The sequence below is a fragment of the Dama dama genome, chromosome 30 (assembly GCF_033118175.1).
Source record: "Dama dama isolate Ldn47 chromosome 30, ASM3311817v1, whole genome shotgun sequence".
In the NCBI taxonomy this organism is placed as follows: domain Eukaryota; kingdom Metazoa; phylum Chordata; class Mammalia; order Artiodactyla; family Cervidae; genus Dama; species Dama dama.
Genome location: NC_083710.1, coordinates 72,513,425 through 72,533,074, shown reverse-complemented (window position 1 = coordinate 72,533,074; position 19,650 = coordinate 72,513,425). Strand labels below are relative to the sequence as shown.

General features: G+C 39.0%; 1 protein-coding gene across 1 annotated transcript in view; it reads right to left on the bottom strand.

The window, feature by feature from the left end:
* The window catches only part of LOC133049361 (ATP-binding cassette sub-family C member 4-like), a 167,826-nt gene that overhangs the window by 23,206 nt on the left and 124,970 nt on the right, over positions 1–19,650 (bottom strand). The window contains 1 exon segment of the mRNA XM_061133338.1: positions 6,728–6,817. Within this exon segment, the coding sequence (XP_060989321.1) occupies positions 6,728–6,817 (90 nt within the window).

Genomic DNA, 19,650 nt, shown 5'->3' with positions numbered 1-19,650 from the left:
AGATAGTGAAGAGGAACTAAAAATCCTCTTGATGAAAGTGAAAGAGGAGAGTGAAAAAGTTGGCTTAAAGCTTAACATTCAGAAACTAAGATCATGGCATCTGGTCCCATCACCTGATGGGAAATAGATGGGGAGACAGTGGAAACAGTGTCAGACTTAATTTTGGGGGGCTCCAAAATCACTGCAGATGGTGACTGCAGCCATGAAATTAAAAGACGCTTATTCCTTGGAAGGAAAGTAATGACCAACCTAGACAGCATGTTAAAAAGCAGAGACACTACTTTGCCAACAAAGGTCTGTCTAGTCAAGGCTATGGTTTTTCCAGTGGTCATGTATGGATGTGAGAGTTGGACTGTGAAGAAAGCTGAATGCTGAAAAATTGATGCTTTTTAACTGTGGTGTTGGAGAAGACTCTTGAGAGTCCCTTGGACTGCAAGGAGATCCAACCAGTCCATCCTAAAGGAGATCAGTCCTGGGTGTTCATTGTAAGGACTGATGCTGAAGCTGAAACTCCAATATTTTGGCCACCTCATGCGAATAGTTGTTGACTCATTGGAAAAGACTCTGATGCTGGGAAAGATTGAGGGCAGGAGGAGAAGGGGGCGACAGAGGATGAGATGGCTGGATGGCATCACCGACTCAATGTGCATCAGTGTGAGTAAACTCCGGGAGTTGATGATGGACAGGGAGGCCTGGTGTGCTGCGATTCATGGGGTTACAAAGAGTCGGACACAACTGAGCGAATGAACTGAACTGAACTGAACTGAAGATGAAGGAGACATCTTTTTTTGGTTTTAGTTCTAGAAGGTCTTGTAAGTTTTCATTAAACTGTTCAACTTCAGCTTTTTTTGGCATTAGTGGTTGGGGTATAGACTTGGATTACTGTGATACTGAATAGTTTCCCTTGGAAATGAGCCAAGATCATTCTGTCATTTTTGAGATTGCATCCAAATACTGCATTTTTGACTCTTTTGTTGACTTTTCTTTCTTTTTTGTTTTTTTTTTGCAGCCAACAAAAACAAATTGGAGACTTGAAGCCAGGCCCCCTGAGGATAAGTCTTGCCTGGCTCTGCTAACTGGGCAAATTCCTGAACCTACTCTACTTTAGCTTCGTAAACTCTAAGTAAGACTATAATATCATAATTATAAGGGTGTGTACCTCCTAACATTGTTAAGAATATTAAATGTGTCAGTACATGCAGAATTTGTGACAGATCAATAGATATTGCCCATCATTAATAATGCTATCAGCTAGCCTCTACTTATGTTCTGCCTCACTTTTCTCCTTTGCATTTATCAGCACTGAGATTTCATTACATATGCACTGGCTTGCTTTTCAGCTTCTCTAGGAGAATTTCAGCTCCAGAAGGACAGATATTTTGTCTCTTGACGACTGTGACAGCCCCAGAATCTGCAACATTGCCTAAGAAGCTCTCAGTAGCTACTTGTTGGCTGGATGAAGGTGGGCTTCCCTGGTGGCTCAGTGGTAAAGAATCTACCTACCAAGCAGGAGACTTGGGTTCGATCCTGGGTGAGATCCCCTGGCTAAGGAAATTGCAACCCACTCCAGTATTCTTGACTGACAAATCCCATGGACAGAGGAGCATGGTGGGCTACAGTTCGTGGGGTTGCAGAAGAGTCAGACACGACAAACAGCAACAACATGAATGAAGACATAAGTGACTAACTGCATGACATATCTGTTCCTGTAAATTAGAAATTAAATTCATATGGACAAATAATTTATATATAAAACTGTTTTATTATTAAGTGTAATTGTAAAAGGATATATTCTTATAACAATTAACTGGCTCCAAGATATCATATCACACTTTAAACAAAGGAAAGCACTGAAAAAGTTATAATTTAAGGAAAATAGAACAAATAATAACTATTCAAAACTATACATCTCAGTATAGAATACCTCAGATTGTTTTTGAGCTTGGGAAAATAATAGAATATAGCAAAACTGAAAAATAATAAACTGGGCTTATAAGGCATCCTGTTTCTATCATCATTGTGTGCACTATATGTAGTAGGTGCTGACGCCCCTCACAGGAGGTGAACATGGATGTCAGGTGGTTTCCAAATTTTGTGGAACTTTCTTACTTTTCAAAAAGAAAATCTGGTGTGGGTCAGAAGGAGACACTGAAATGCAACCAACAAATGGCAAAAAGCTTTTATTAGAGCAGGGCCAGAAGTAAAGGAAGTTCACCTAATACAAGGCCCAGGGAAATGGACATGTGACCTGCCTCCACCGCAAGGACTGAACCACGTGGTTCCTGATGCAGAGGCTGCTGACTCCTAGGTTTCTATATCTTGGTTTCCTGTGTGATGAGACACACTTGTGTCCTAATAGAGACAGTATAAATGTCAGATATTTAACTGTATGATTTCTTCCCGGTTTTGACAGGACATTTTTGTTATTGTTTAGTTGCTAAGTCGTGGACCTTATGGATTGTAGCCCACCAGGTTCCTCTGTCCATGGGATTTCCCAGGCAAGAATATTGGGGTGGGTTACCATTTCCTCCTCCAGGGAATCTTCCCAACTCAGGGATCAACCCCACTTCTCCTCCCTTGCAGGCAGACTCTTTATCACTGAGCAACTGGGGAAGCCCCCATACTCTACTCTTAATTCCAAATCCCAGTATCTAAGGTGTTTTGTTTTTGCTTTTTTTTTTTATTTTTTATTATTTTTTTTACAATGAATATAGTTTATTCAGTTAATGAAATAAACCAACTACCTGTAAAAATATTTGGAATATACAGAAATAGAAGAAAAATTTAAATAATCTTCATTCCCACCATTTACATGTGTACAGCTGAAAAAAAAAATTTATGGGAGTGTTTTTGCTTTTTAATAGAAGCAACACATCAATGATTCATTTCCAGAGTTTTATCTACTATGAACTTTTAACCTCTGAGTGATAAATTGCTTCATCTTCAGGTACTACTCATGTTATATTTTGAAGCTGCCTTTGCTTTTTAGCATCCTAATAGCACTAATTTCTGATGAACTTTTATCAGTTTACAGTAAGTTGGCAAATTTTTAGCACATGAAAAATGTATTTTCAGCATATTTAGAAAAATAACCAAAATGAGACAGGCAGCATCCATACGACTGTCTTCCTTCTGAATGTCCATCTCTGCCAAGGAAAAGGGATGAAAGAGAACTAGAAGACCTTAAAAAAATTTCTAAGCCATCTTTCCTTTTAATTGAAGTTCATAAAGAGGAAAACATAGTGGTTCCCTCCTACTCATTCTCAGGTTAACTCTGTGAGTTTGGGTTCACATATCCAGTTAGGCATCATTTACAAATTAATAACTAGAGTTTTTGGTTCACTTAAAAACTGACTTCATTGATTTAGTGACACCTCTTGATGAGGGTGAAGGAGGAGAGTGAAAAAACTGGCTTAACACTCAACATTAAGAAAACTAAGATCATGGCATCCGGTCCCATCATTTCATGGCAAATAGAAGGGGAAAAGATAGAAGCAGTGGCAGATCTCCCTTTCTTGGACTCTAAAATCAGTGCAGATGGTGACTGTAGGCTTGAAATTAGAAGACGATTGCTTCTTGGCAGGAAAACTATGACAGTGTGTTAAAAAGGAAAGATATCACTTTGCTGACAAAGGTCCATATAATCAAACCTATTGTCTTTCCAGTAGTCCTTTACCGGTGCGAAAGCTGGACAATAGATGAGCGCTGAAGAATTGATGCTTTTGAATTGTGGTAATGGAGAACATTATTGAGAGTCCCTTGGTAAACAAGGAGATAAAACTAGTCAGTCTTAAAGGAAATCAACTCTGAATAGTCTCTGGAAGGACTGATGTTGAAGCTGAAGCGCCAATATTTTGGCTGCCTGATGCAAACAATTGACTCATTGGAAAAGAGATGCTGTGAAAGACTGAAGGCAGAGAAGAGGGAGACAGAGGATGAGATGGCTGGATGGCATCATCGATTCAATGGACATGAACTTGGGCAAACTCCAGGAGATTGTGAGGGACAGGGAAGCCTGGTGTGCTGTAGTCCGTGTGGTCACAAAGAGTCAGACGTGACTTAGAAACTGAACAAGAATAACTTAGAGTGATAAATCACCCCTTTTTCCAGAGTCTCTAGGAATTATTTCTTTATCACATTTCTACATTTTTCAATGAATGATTTGGTAAGCTTTCTTTTAAAACGGTCTTAAGGAATCAATTCCTAGAGAAATATAATGATGGGATGATTTCTCTAAGTGATATCACCAAAGTTAACAGAGTTAATTCCAGAAACAGTACATGGAAACCACACACTTCACTTTGTGAAATAAACTCACATTGCTCTCTTTTTATAGAAAGTTCCAAATGTAGTTTAAATAGAAGTAGATCTTAGTATTATCTATCACTTCAGCATTTTTATAATTTAGATGAACATTGACTCTCTGTCCATGGAACAATATGTTGTAAAATTCTAGAGTAATGCTACCTGAGAATCTGTGAATAAAGGTCTCAATCTGGGAAACAAATAGAAAAATAATTTTCCAGTACTTCTAGTTACTTTTTTTTTTTAAGATGTGTCCCAATTTCACCATTAAATTTGTCCTATAAATTCAAGAGTAGTGGATCATCCTACCATTCTTTACATTTAATGGTTAAATGTCCTACACACCTCTTCTCTTTTAGAATTTTACTGTAAAAGACCCACAAACTTAAATGAAATTAGAGGTGCACTGCTTTTCAGGCAGGAGAAGGTGAAGAAATTGACCCAATTTAAGAAAACAAAATTCACATGCTGCTGAAAAGCAGGGTGGGTGTATAAAGACTCAGTGGTGACATCCTTCAGAACCCAGAATTATTGGCTAGAGATGGTCATACCTCCAAATCTGCCTGCTCACAGTCAAGGCTCATCTGTATATTACAGATTTCAGAGCCTCCCTGGAAGGGTGACACTAAATGACAAGCACACCAATTTAAACTGACATGAACAATCAATCTCTCAGATCTGTGTAACAACAAAAAATTTAGAAAATATGCCACACTTCTCTAAAATGAAAAGGTCAATCAAACATTTAGTAGTTATTTATGTAGTGTTTTCTCTGTGTTTTCCTCTAAGAGTTTCATAGTATCTGGTCTTACATTTAGGTTTTCAATCCACTTTGAGTTTCTTTTTGTATACAGTATTAGGGAGTGTTCTAATTTTATTCTTTTACACATAGCTGTCCAGTTTTCCCACAGAACTTACTGAAGAGACCACCTTTTCTCCATTGTATATTCTCCCCTCTTTCATCATAGATTAGTGGACCACGGGTATGTGAGTTCATCTCTGGGTCTCTAGCCTGTTCCATTGATCTATATTTCTGTTTTTGTGCCCGTGCCATGCCATCTTGATTACTCTAGCTCTGTATTGAACTAGCCAAAAAGTTCATTAATTTTTCCATAAAATCTTATTTAACAAACTTTTTGGCCAACGCAATAATATATTCTGAAGTCAGGGAACCTAATTTCCCCAGCTTCGTTTTTCTTTCTTAAGACTGCTTTGGCTACTTGGGCTCTTTTGTATTTCCATTAAAACTGTAAAATTTTTGGCTCTACTTCTATGAAAAATGCCATTGGTAATTGACAGGGATTGTATTGAATCTGTAGATTATTTGGGTAGTATAGTCATTTTCACAATATTGTTTCTTCCAATCCAAGAACATGGTGTATCCCTCCATCTGGTTTGCATCATCTTTGATTTCTTTTGTCAGTATCTTGTAGTTTTATGAGTACAGGTCTTTTGCCTCCTTAGTTTATCCCTAGGTATTTTCTTCTTTTTGTTGCAATGGTAAATGAAATTGTTTTCTCAATTTCTCTTTCTGATCTTTCATTGTTAATGTAAAGGAATGCTCATTCTTACTTTTTAAAAACAAAAGACTGAGCTAGGTCCTAGGGGAAATCAGAAATTTGTCTATGGCTTAGAAGTCTGTTTTCCACCAGTAGAACTGATTTGTAAAATGAGTACAAGTACATAAAATAGTTTGTATTAAAATATAAACTGACAGAAACTTAATAGTCAAAAAAATGTTTTTTTCATGCAAGGGAAATTCATGGAAATTCAAAGAAGTGGGACAAGGGAAAACATGACACAAATAACAGAAAATTCTCTAGAAATGAACCTACCCATATAAAAACTGAACAGAATTTCCAGGGTTCTGTTATCTGCATTAATGCTACTGCATTAAAATGACATGATTTCCAACAAATAATCATCAATTCTGACTATATAATTTACATTTATAAACACTTTCCTATGAAACTTCTACATTTTATTAGTATGATCCTATTTACATCTTTTAGTTAATAAGGAAAAATTACTATTGTCTCTACTTAGTAGATGTTTCCTAAGACCAGAGGAATAAAATGAATATTAGAGTATAATGGAATAATTAATTCACTAGGTCACTAATAGAATTTGATCCCACAGTTTTAACATCTAATTGAGTACTCTGCTAAGGACAAGATAATGTATCTATTTGTTCAGGGTTCTAGGGAAATAGCTAAAATGAAAACTTATCACATTATATTATTGATTTTCATCATCATCAATACACACATTTTTAAGTGCACCCATGTCATCAGAGTTTTCCTAGGAGGTAAACAAAGTCAGTGAAGCTGATATACTCCCCTTAATGATCTGCAATGCTCTAAATATAAACACACAGATACTGATGCTAACAAGTTAGTTACAGTTACTATTACTAAATTACCTCTTCTAAGGCATTCCACAGTTCGTTATCCGTATGCTCATTAAAGGGATCCAGATTTTTCCTCATTGTTCCAGTGAATAAAACAGGTTCCTAAATACCCCAAAATAGTGAATGTTATTACCTAAACCTCTTTTCATTTTATTCCAATGTGCACAGAATGTCAAAATTAAAATACAAAAACATCTAAATTCATTAATTATTATTAATAAAGTTGCAAATGTATGTTTAAAAACTATATCTACAATAATTTTCCATTTTACAAAGTGTGCTATAATATATCTATTGGACTACTGAACAGTAACAGAAGAAAGTATTTAAGAAATTTTTTTCATCTTAAGGAAAAAACTGAAGACAAAGGAAGATCTGTTTTTGTTTTTGTTTTTTTAACATCACCCTGGTAATAAATATCTGCTTAAACATGTACACAAACTGAGGAAATAATTCCATGAGAAACTTAACATCAAGATCTACATAAATTAACTGTTAATCCTGGTGTGACTGGGAAATACCAACAGTATGATTAGTAGAGATTTGCTCAGTTCAGTTTAGTTCAGTCGCTCAGTCATGTCCGACTCTTTGCGACCCCATGAACCACAGTACGCCAGACCTCCCTGTCCATCACCAACTCCTGTAGTTTACCCAAAATCATGTCCATTGAGTCAGTGATGCCATCCAACCAACTCATCCTCTGTCATCCCCTTCTCTTCCTGCCCTCAATCTTTCTCAGCATCAGGGTCTTTTCAATTGTGCCTCAAAACAAACCATTAAATATTTACACATTAGCACTGAAGAATAAACTAGACTATTTTCTCCATTGGTCAAACTGTCTTCTAGGATCTGAAATCTCTCCACATGTGTGAAATGAATCCCCACGTGTGCATGGGGAACGTCAACTCCTGGGATCTGCAGCACGTCTGTCCATGGAGAGATCTCCTCTGATTCTGCATCAGCTGGTCCCACATTCTCTAACCTGTGTGTCAGGATGACCTGCCTCAAAGAACCTCGTTATTAACTGCAAGACCAGGAGGACTTGAAACCCACTGTGATTTGTGTCATGATACTTTAATTTAAATAGTTCTTCCTATTCATCTGCTTCAGGAGGAGCCACAAGTAAATTACTCTGGAAATATATGCCTCTCTTGGCTTCAAGAGATAATCCTGTACAAAAGCTCAGGTAGGCTATTTACATTTTCTTCTGGATGGTTCTAGTAAGCCAGGAAATAAGAATATGGGCAGCAGTGAAGAGCCCAACAGGCTCATTTCAGTGAAGGGGGCAGAACAAGGGATGTACATCTGTGGGAACAAGAGGAGATCTGACTCTTCCACAGGTGCCCAGAACTGCTCTGAATCCCCACGTTCAAATCCCTCCTGGCCTTAGGGCTGGACTTTCCTCCTCACTTCACAAAAGCCTGAGAGGAAAGATGAAGACAGACATTTCTTTTCCCTAATCATGAGGATGAATGATACTCAGGAAGCCTTCCAAACCTTCCTTCAATATGGTCTCAATTTTAAGTCTGGTGAGAGAGAAACAAATACAGAAAACTCATGGTGTGCCACCAAAAAAGAGATATCCCTGAGTAAATCCACAATTAAAAAGACATTATAGAGGGAGATTTATTCACACAAAGTTGGTTAAGTGGCCAATATGCCTCCAAAGCACTGAAAATCACTAGTCATACAATATTTCAGAATAAGTACTGAACTAAACTAAAAAAAATTTGAGACCCAAATTTAAGGTCTCCCTTAAAACTCGAATTTAGGACCAAAGGCTAACAACCATCTAAACAATGGTAAGCGTCCCTTGTCAGGGGAATAACCATCATTCTACTTCAGATTTTTATAAAACTTGTTACACTTTGTAATTCTCAACCCTAAGATTCCCACATGCAGGTGATTTCTCATCCTTCAGCTGTCTCCATGAGGTTTATACAAGTGCCAGGAACAGGCAAGGGGAGGTTGGTCCCCAATATTCTTCCTCTTTCCCTTCTCCATCTTCCCTCCATTTTCCAGTTTATTTCAAGTAAACTGGCTGCTCCCTGCATATAATCTCAATCCGTGTTCTTTCTGGGGATATATTTAACTACTTCAGATCCTGAGCAAAAAGGATGCACATACTTCAGCTACCTGTTGTGTTTAAGGAAATTATTTAAGAATTTTAATTTTTGCTTATTCCTGAAATTTTGAACAGAAGTAGAGGAGTACCTTCTTAAGAACACAATATTCATCTTTGAATATTCCCCCCGTGACTGATGGTCTATGTCCCCACTACCCTGTCTCTGCTCCTACCCAGGTCCTTGTTACCATCACATCTCCCCTAGTTCTGACCTATTCGTGGGGGGTCAGCAGTGACGGGGATGAGACTGGGAGGAAAAGAGACCACCATGGACGCGCTCTGCTGCTTCCAGGATCACAGGGACCAGGGATCCAGGGAAGACGGTGTGGGCCTGGCTCACCTAAGAGAGGCAACTCAAACAAACAGCACTGGGCTCCCCCTCTGCAGAGTCTGCTTTCAGCTTCCTAAGTTCCCTACAATGGGGTGTTGAGACATAAGCATCACTGCTTCCTACTCATTTGAGGGGAAGAGGAATTTAAGTTTTAGACAAGTAAATTCAAGTAACTAAACTAATAGATGTTCTCCACTTCTGCAGCTAGCAAGATGCGGTAAAGACAAAGGGCTTTTGGTTCGGGAGGGATAAGATTTTGACAATCTTCTCTTGACATATATCAGCTCATGAAATACAAGTGCATAAACCCATTTCTAAACTGATATTGTCCAAATGAGGGACAGAGCAATAGGAGTAGTATCTCCTGGCTTTGCTCTATCCTTATTCACTCTTGCTATGGTTTTGGGAGTCCTTTCAAATGGGATGGTAGGGAAAATGTGGAAAATATCTGATGAGTATGACATAGCTGAAGAATTTATGCTTTTTAACTGTGGTGTAGGAGAAGATTCTTGAGAGTCCATTGGACTACAAGGAGATCAAACCAGTCAATCCTAAAGGAAATCAACCCTGAATATTCACTGGAAGGACTGTTGCTGAAGCTGAAGCTTCATTACTTGGCTATCTGATGTGAAAAGCTGACTCATTGGAAAAGACCCTGATGCTGGGAAAGACTGAAGGCAGGAGGAGAAGGGGATGGTTGGATGGCAACACCAACTCGATGGACATGAGTTTGAGCAAGCTCCGGGATTTGGTGATGGACAGGGAATCCTGGCATGCTGCAGTCCATGGGGTCACAAAGAGATGGGCATGACTGAGAAGTGGACAAGTTGGAGACTAGAGAGTATAGGTCTCTGTCATATGACTAGTACTTTGGGTTTTACTCTGCTGAAATGGGAGTCTTTGGAGATAAAGCAGAAACTCTTTGCTATACAATTGAAACATTGTGAATCAACTATACTTTAATAAAAAAAAAAAAATAGACTTGCATAAAATTTGAATCCTGGCTCTGCCCCTTACTTGAAAAGTAGGATAATCTCCCAGGGACTCAGTTTTTAACCCTGTCAGATAAGGATAACAACAAATTGTGAGGATTAAGCAGGAAATGGTGGGATAAGAAAATAAAATGTTAATGATTCCATAAACGTTAGGAATTATTATTAATACTCGTGTAACTTGTCAGGGACTGTAGCAAGCACTAGGGGAACAGAAATGAGAGATACAGGCCCTGGCCTCAAAGAGAGAGAAACAAAATAGTCAAGAGTGCGGGGAAGGCTGAGAAAAAGGCTGGCGGTCTTGATGGGGGATTGGAAAGTAAGAGTATGTACAAGGTGATGGTTAGGAAAGAAGTTCGTGGGAGGAAAGCTAGAAATCAAAATACAAAAATATTTTAGTCTGATTTATTGCTCTTGGTGGAAAATGTAAGGTACATTTCTCTGTTGTGCTTTTCCCCAAAATTTCTATTGTGTTTTTTTTGTTTGTTTGTTTGTTTTTATTTTCTGTTTCTCAGCTTTACTATTCATATTTATGTAAACAATTTAGTTTTCATTATTAAACAATTAATATAAAGAAAATCACCAAAGACCATGAACACATGAACAGAAATTAAAGAATAAAGTCATTTCAGAAGGTGTTACTGTTTTAGTTAAGTAGAATTAATACCCAAAAGGCCAGTGCTCTGTTTCTTAGGAAAAATTACAGTTCCTGATGACTGAGCATTCCTAAGAATGTGACATGGGCACAAACATTATCTAAGTTACATCTTCACAACAAATCTGTGGGACAATGATTTCCAGACTGGGTTTAAGGATGAGGATGTTAAAGCTTGGCAGCCAAGTGACATCATCGAAGCCCCACAGTTGATGAGGCAGAGCAGGAATAAACTGTGGTCACATTGACACTTGGTCTACACTCTTAACCATTCTAGCCCTGTCTGCCTCGTGAATGGCTTCCTAGGAATCTTTACACATTGCAAGTTTTCTCCAGATTCTTTGTCTTTAATCAAGCAACACTGCACCTTGGAAATAAAGGCATATAAAGTGGAATCTACATGGATACAAAGCTTAGCACTGTTTTGTAAGCATGCTATCTGGAGTGTGTACCTAGAACATGCTCAAAGGAAGGATGGAAACCAACAGAATAGAACCAAAACATGCTGATGTCAAGGCATGTTTAGTCTTTGCTCAGATGTGCTTCCAAATATTATTGGCAGAGCCAAGAATCATCTAACATTATTTATTTACAGTTATTTTATGTATACAAGTGTACAACTTTTTCTTATTAAGAAGCATTCAAAATAACACAGGGCATGTTTTTAAAGCTTTGCATCCAAGGATATGAAACGACTTTCGAGACATGCCCTTTATTTCTACTAACTAATCTCACATGGCCTTTTCAGAGATGAATACCATTAAAACATAAAACTTGGGAATTTAAGGTCATTTATTTTCTATTGTAACCATAAGTCATAAATCTAATAGCCAGAGGAAATCTTCAAATATGGGGACTCAATGTGCTAAAAAGTTCTTCCCATTTTTCCTGAAAGGGATACCTTTGAAAAATTTTTTTTTCAATTGTGATAAAATACACATAAAATTTGCTAGATTAACCATATTAAGTGCACAGTTCAGTGGTGTTAAATACATTCACATTGTTGTATAGCCATCACCACCATCCACCCACATATCTTTCATCTTGAAGAACTGAAACTCTGTACCCATTAAACAACAAATCCCCAGGGGGGGTGGTCCTAAGATGGTGGAGGAATAGGACAAGGAGACCACTTTATCCCCCACAAATTCATTGAAAGACCATTTGAACACTGAACAAATTCCACAAAACAACTTCTGAACACTGGCAGAGGACACCAGGCACCCAGAAAGGCAGCCCATCATCTTTTAAAGGAGGTAGGACAAAATATAAAAGATAAAAAGAGAGACAAAAGATTTAGGGATGGACACCCGTCCCATGGAGGGAGTCATGAAAGACGAGAAGTTTCCAAACACCAGGAAACCCTTTCACTGGCGGGTCTGTGGGGAGTTTTGGAATCTCAGAGGGCAACATAACTGGGAGGAAAAATAATAAAACCCACAGATTACATGCCTAACCACAACTCCCAGGGGAGAAGTAGCCCAGATGCTCTCATCTGCCACCAGCAAATGGTGGCGGGGGGGGGGGGGGGGGGGGGTTGGGGGGGCTGCTGAACAGGGAGGCACAGGCTGCATTGCTTAGGGTAAGGACCAGGCCTGAATGCCCTGAGGGCAATCTGAGGGACCTAATGTGAGATAACTACCCAAACTGTGGGGTAGCCAGAGAGAAAGATTAAGAAAAGAGATAGAGAACTTTCCTGTGAAAAGCTCTAACCTAAGGCATGCTGGGCCTGCTCACAGAACAAAGGACTGAGCAAATACCAGAGGAAACCTAGCCGGCTGCGGACAGGCCCACCCCTGCCAGAGGCAGGCGGGCAACAGCCAGAGTGAGAAAGGGGCAAACTCAGCCCCAGAGACAGCATCCTCCACCAAACTGTGAGCAGGCCCCCAGTTGCTAACCAAGACTTCCTGGGATCCTGGATGGTTGACAACCGCCAGGAGGGTCATAGCCAGAGATCAGCTCCCCAGAGGAGAAACACAGCACACCTGAGGTGGTGCTCTCACTGCACAGCCAGAAAACCTAGTGGATGGGACCAGGGTGGCGATAAGATGCACCACCCGCCTGGGGAGAGTGCATTCATCAAGCAGCCTCAGCTGCTCAGACGTGGGAAGGGCACAAAACACAGGCCCAACCAAGCCTGTGTCTTTGTGGAGTACCCGAGAACCTGAACAGCTTAGACTTGGGAAGTACATGCAGCCCAGCCCACCTCAGTCAGTTCCCCTGCAGAGCAACCTGGAGCCTGAGCAGTGTAGACTGGGGAAGCACATACACCGTGAGCTGGGGCAAACCCAGTGTGGCCCAGGCACTGTGAGCACTCCCCACACCTGCCAGTGATATTTGTTTGCAATGATACTCTCTCCCCACAGCACAATTGAACAAGGGAGCCTAAATAAATGACCACCTTCACCCCCTTGTGTTAGGGCGGAAATTAGACACTGAAGTGACTTGCAAACAGAAGAAGCCAAAATAAACAGAGGAACCGCTTTGGAAGAGACAGGTACAATAGATTAAAACCCTGTAGTTACCACTGACTACATTGGAAGGGGCCTATAGACCTTGAGCAGTACAAGCTGGAACAAGGAACTATCTGAAACTGAACTGACCCCACACTGCCTTCAACAGCTCCAGAGAAATTCCTAGATATATTTTACTATTACAATTTTTTTTAATTTTTTTTATTTTTAAGTCCTTTATTACTCCTTTAATTTTCATTTTTATAATCTACTATTACCTTGCAAAAAAGAAATACCCTATTTGTAAATCAAATTTCATTTATATTTTTTATAATTTTGGGTATTTTGCTTGGTTTTTTTAATATTGTATTTTTAAGAGTCTAACCTCTACTTTAGATTTTTAATCTTTGCTTTTTGGTATTTGTTATCAATTTTGTACCTTTAAGAATCCAATCTTATGTACCCATTTTTACTTAGGAGTGTGATTACTGGCTTGATTGCCCTCTGCCCCTTAGTGACTCTCCTTTTTCTCCCCAAGGTCACCTCTATCTCCTCCCTCCCCCTCTCTTCTCTACCCAACTCTGTGACTCTCTTTGGGTATTCCAGGCTGTGGAGAGGACAAGGAATTTGATTACTGGCTAGATTGCTCTCTCCACTTTTGATTCCCCCTCTTCTCCTCCTGGCCACCTCTATCTCCCTCTTCCCACTTCTCTTCTCCATGTAACTCTGCAAACCTCCCTGGGTGTCCCTCACTGTGGAGAATATATCTCCATTAACCTAGATGTTTTATCATTGGTGCTGTATGGGTGGAGAAGTCTTGGGGGTACTGTAAGAATAAGACTGAAAACCAGAGGCAAGAGGCTTAAATCCAAAACCTGAGAACACCAGAAAACTCCTGACTCCAGGGAACATTAATCTATAAGAGCTCATCCAAAAGCCTCCATACCTACACTGAAACCAAGCTCCACCCAAGAGCCACTAAGTTCCAGAACAAGACAGTTAAGTTCAGTCGCTCAGTCATGTCCGACTCTTTGCGATCCCATGAATCACAGCATGCCAGGCCTCCCTGTCCATCACCAACTCCCGGAGTTTACTCAAACTCATGCCCATTGAGTCGGTGATGCCATCCAGCCATCTCATCCTCTGTCATCCCCTTCTCCTCCTGCCCCCCATCCCTCCCAGCATCAGGGTCTTTTCCAATGAGTCAACTCTTCACATGAGGTGGCCAAAGTATTGGAGTTTCAGCTTCAGCATCAGTCCTTACAATGAACACCCAGGACTTGTCTCCTTTAGGATGGACTGGTTGGATCTCCTTGCAGTCCAAGGGACTCTCAAGAGTCTTCTCCAACACCATAGTACAAAAGCATCAATTTTTCAGCACTCAGCTTTCTTCACAGGCTAACTCGCACATCCATACATGACCACTGGAAAAACCATAGCCTTGACCAGATGGACCTTTGTTGGCAAAGTAATGCCTCTGCTTTTTAATATGCTATCTAGGTTGATCATCACTTTCCTTCCAAGGAGTAAGCATCTTTTAATTTCATGGCCGCAGTCACTATCTGCAGTGATTTTGGAACCCCAAAAATTAAGTCTGACACTGTTTCCACTGTCTCCCCATCTTTTTCCTATGAGGTGATGGGACCAGATGCCATGATCTTAGTTTTCTGAATGTTAAGCTTTAAGCCAACTTTTTCACTCTCCTCTTTCACTTTCATCAAGAGCAAGATATACCACACTAATTCTCCAGCAATGCAGGAACATAACCCTGAGCTTCAATATACAGGCTGCCCAAAGTCACATCAAACCCACAGACACCTCAAAACTCACTACTGGACACTTCATTATACTCCAGAGAGAAGAGATCCTGCTCTACCCACCAGAACACCGAAACAAGCTTCCCTAACCAGGAAACCTTGACAAGCCAGTTGTCCAACCCCACCCACAAGGAGGAACCTCCACAATAAAGAGGAGCCACAAACTGCCAGAATACAGAAAGGTCACCCCAAACACAGTGATCTAAACAAGATGAAAAGACAGAGAAATATTCAGCAGGTAAAGGAACATGATAAATGCCCACCAAACCAAACAAAAAAGTAGGAGATAGGGAGCCTACCTGAAAAAGAATTCAGAATAATGATAGTAAAAATGATCCAAAATCTTGAAAACAAAATGGAGTTACAGATAAATAGTCTGGAGACAAGGATTGAGAACATGCAATAAATGTTTAACAAGGACCTAGAGGAAATAAAAAACAATCAATCAATATGAATAATACAATAACTGAGATCAAAAACACTCTGGAGGGAACCAACAGTAGAATAGCTGAGGCAGAAGACAGGATAAGTGAGGTGGAAGACAGAATGGTAGAAATAAAGCAGAGAGGAAAAAAAAGAAAAAAGAATTGAAAGAAATGACGACAACCTCAGAGACCTCTGGGACGTCATATGCCCAAACAGTCAAATCATAGGAGTCCCAGAAGAAGAAGACAAAAAGAAAGGCAATGAGAAAATACTTGAGGAGATAATAGTTGAAAACTACCCTAAAGCGGGAAGGAAATAGCCACCCAAGTCCAAGAAACCCAAAGAGTCCCAAACAGGATAAACCCAAGGTGAAACACCCCAAGACACATATTAATCAAATTAACAAAGACCAGACACAAAGAACAAATATTAAAAGCAGCAAGGGAAAAACAACAAATAACACACAAGGGGATTCCTATAAGGATAGCAGCTGATCTATCAATAGAAACTCTTCAGGCCAGAAGGGAATGGCAGGACATACTTAAAGTGATGAAAGAGAAAAACCTACAACCCAGATTAATATACTCAGCAAAGATTTCATTCAAATATGAAGGGGAAATCAAAAGCTTTACAGACAAGTAAAAGCTGAGAGAATTCAACACCACCAAACCAGCTCTCCAACAAATGCTAAAGGAGCCTCCCTAGACAGGAAACATGGAAAAGGTGTATAACCTTGAACTCAAAACAAAATAAATGGCAATGAGATCATACTTATCAATAATTACCTTAAATGTAAATGGGTCGAATGCTCCAACCAAAAGACAATGACTAGCTGAATGGATACAAAAACAAGACCCCTATATATGCTGTCTACCAGAGACCCACCTCAAAACAAGGGACACATACAGACTGAAAGTGAAGGGCTGGAAAAAGATATTTCATTCAAATGGAGACCAAAAGAAAGCAGGAGTACCAATACTCATATCAGATAAAATAGACTTTCAAATAAAGGCTGTGAAAAGAGACAAAGAAGGACACTACATAATGATCAAAGAATCAATCCAAGAAGAAGATATAACAATTATAAATATATATGCACTCAATATAGGAGCACCACAATATGCAAGGCAAATGCTAACTAGTATGAAAGGGGAAATTAACAGTAACACAGTAATAGTGGGAGACTTTAATACCCCACACCCACCTATGGATAGATCAGCTAAACAGAAAATTAACAAGGAAACACAAACTTTGAAGGATACAATGGACTAGTTAGACCTAATTGATATCTGTAGGACATCTCACCCCAAAACAATCAATTTCACCTTTTTCTCAAGTGCACACAGAACCTTCTCCAGGATAGATCATATCCTGGGCCACAAATCTAGCCTTGGTAAATTTAAAAAAATTGAAATCATTTCAAGCATCTTTTCTGATCACTTGCAGTAAGATTAGATGTCAACTACAGGACAAATCTATTAAAAATAAAAACATACAGAGTCTAAACAACACTCTACTGAATAACCAACAAATCAGAGAAGAAATCAAAAAAGAAATCAAAATATGCATAGAAATGAATGAAAATGAAAACAAGACAACCCAAAACCTACGGGATTCAGTTAAAGCAGTGCTAAGTGGAAGGTTCATAGCAACACAAGCTTACCTCAAGAACAAGGGAAATATCAAATAAATAACCCAACTCCACAACCGAAAGCAATTAGAAAAAGAAGAATTTAAGAACCCTGGGGTTAGTAGAAGGAAAGAAATCACAAAAATTAGGGCAGAAATAAATGAAAAAGAAACAAAAGAGACTAGAGCAAAAATCAACAAAACTAAAAGCTGGTTCTTTGAGAAGATAAATAAAATAGACAAACCATTAGCCAGGTTCATTAAGAACAAAAGGGAGAAGAATCAAATCAACAAAATGAAAAATAAGAAATCACAATGGACAAAACAGAAATACAAAAGATCATAAGAGACTACTATCAGCAACTATATGCCAATAAAATGGACAACTTGGAAGAAATGGACAAATTCTTAGAAAACTATAACTCTTCAAAACTGAACCAGGAAGAAATAGAAAATCTTAACAGACCTATCACATGAAAGGAAATTGAAACTGTAATCAGAAATCTTCCAGCAAACAAAAGCCCAGGACCAGACAGCTTCACAGCTGAGTTCTACCAAAAATTTAAAGAAGAGCTAAAACCTATTCTACTCAAACTCTTCCAGAAAATTGCAGAGGAAGGTAAACTTCCAAACTCATGCTATGAGGCCACCATCACCCTAATGCCAAAACCAGACAAAGATGCCAAAAAAAAAAAAAAAAAAGAAAGAAAGAAAGAAAAGGAAAGAAAACTACAGGCCAATATCACTGATGAACATAGATGCAAAAATCCTTAACAAAATTCTAGCAAACAGAATCCAACAACATATTAAAAAGATCATACATCATGACCAAGTGGTCTTTATCCCAGGGATGCAAGGATTCTTTAATATCCACAAATCAATCAATGTGATACACCACATTAACAAATTGAAAGATAAAAAGCATATTATTATCTCAATAGATGCTGAGAAAGCCTTTGACAAAATTCAAGATACACTTAAGATAAAAAAAAAAAAAAAACCCTCCAGAAAGCAGGAATAAAAGAAACAGATGTCAACATAATATAAGCCATATATGATAAACCCACAGCAAATGTTATCTTCAATGGTGAAAAATTGAAAGCATTTCCCCTAAAGTCAGGAACAAGGCAAGGTTGCCCACTCTGACCATGACTATTCAATATAGTTTTGGAAGTTCTAACCATAGAAATCAGAGAAGAAAAAGAAATAAAAGGAATCCAGATCGGAAAAGAAGAAGGAAAACCCTCACTGTTTGTAGATGACATGATCTTCTACATAGAAAACCCTAAAGAGTCCACCAGAAAATTACTAGAGCTGTGGTGTTGGAGAAGACTCTTTAGAGTCCCTTGGACTGCAAGGAGATCCAAACAGTCCATCCTAAAGGAGATCAGCCCTGGGTGTTCATTGGAAGGACTGATGTTGAAGCTGAAACTCCAATACTACTGCCACCTGATGTGAAGAGCTGACTCATTTGAAAAGACCCTGATGCTGGGAAAGATTGAGGGCAGGAGGAGAAGGGGACAACAGAGGATGAGATGGTTGGATGGCATCACCGACTTGATAGACATGGGTTTGGGTGGACTCTGGGAGTTGGTGATGGACAGGGAGGCCTGTTGTGCTGCAGTTCATGGGGTCGCAAAGAGTCAGACACTACTGAGCGACTGAACTGAACTGAATCAATGAATACAGTAAAGTTGCAGGATATAAAATTAACACACAGAAATCCCTAGCATTCCTATACACTAACTATCAGAAAACAGAAGGAGAAATTAAGGAAACAATTCCATTCACCATTGCAATGAATAGAATAAAATGCTTAGGAATAAGTCTACCTAAAGAAACAAAAGACCTATATATAGAATACTATAAAACACTGATGAAAGAAATCAAAGAGGACACAAATAGATGGAGAAATATACTGTGTTCATGGATTGGAAGAATCAATATTGTGAGAATGAGTATACTACCCAAAGCAATATATAGATTCAATGCAATCCCTATCAAGCTACCAACGGTAATTTTCAGAGAACTAGAACAGATAATTTCACAATTTGTATGGAAATGCAAAAAACCTCGAATAGCCAAAGCAATCTTGTGAAAGAAGAATGGAACTGGAGGAATCAGCCTGCCTGACTTCAGGCTCTACTACAAAGCAAGAGTCATCAAGACAGTATGGTACTGGCACAAAGACAGCAATATAGATCAATGGAACAAAATAGAAATCCCAGAGATAAATCCACTCACCTATGGACACCTTATCTTTGACAAAGGAGGCAAGAATATACAATGGAGAAAAGGCAATCTCTTTAACAAGTGGTGCTGGGAAAACGGGTCAACCACTTGTAAAAGAATGAAACTAGAACACTTTCTAACACCATATACAAAAATAAACTCAAAAGGAACTAAAGATCTAAATGTAAGACTAAAAACTACAAAACTCCTAGAGGAAAACATAGGCAAAACACTCTCCGACATAAACCACAGCAGGATCTTCTATTACCCACCTC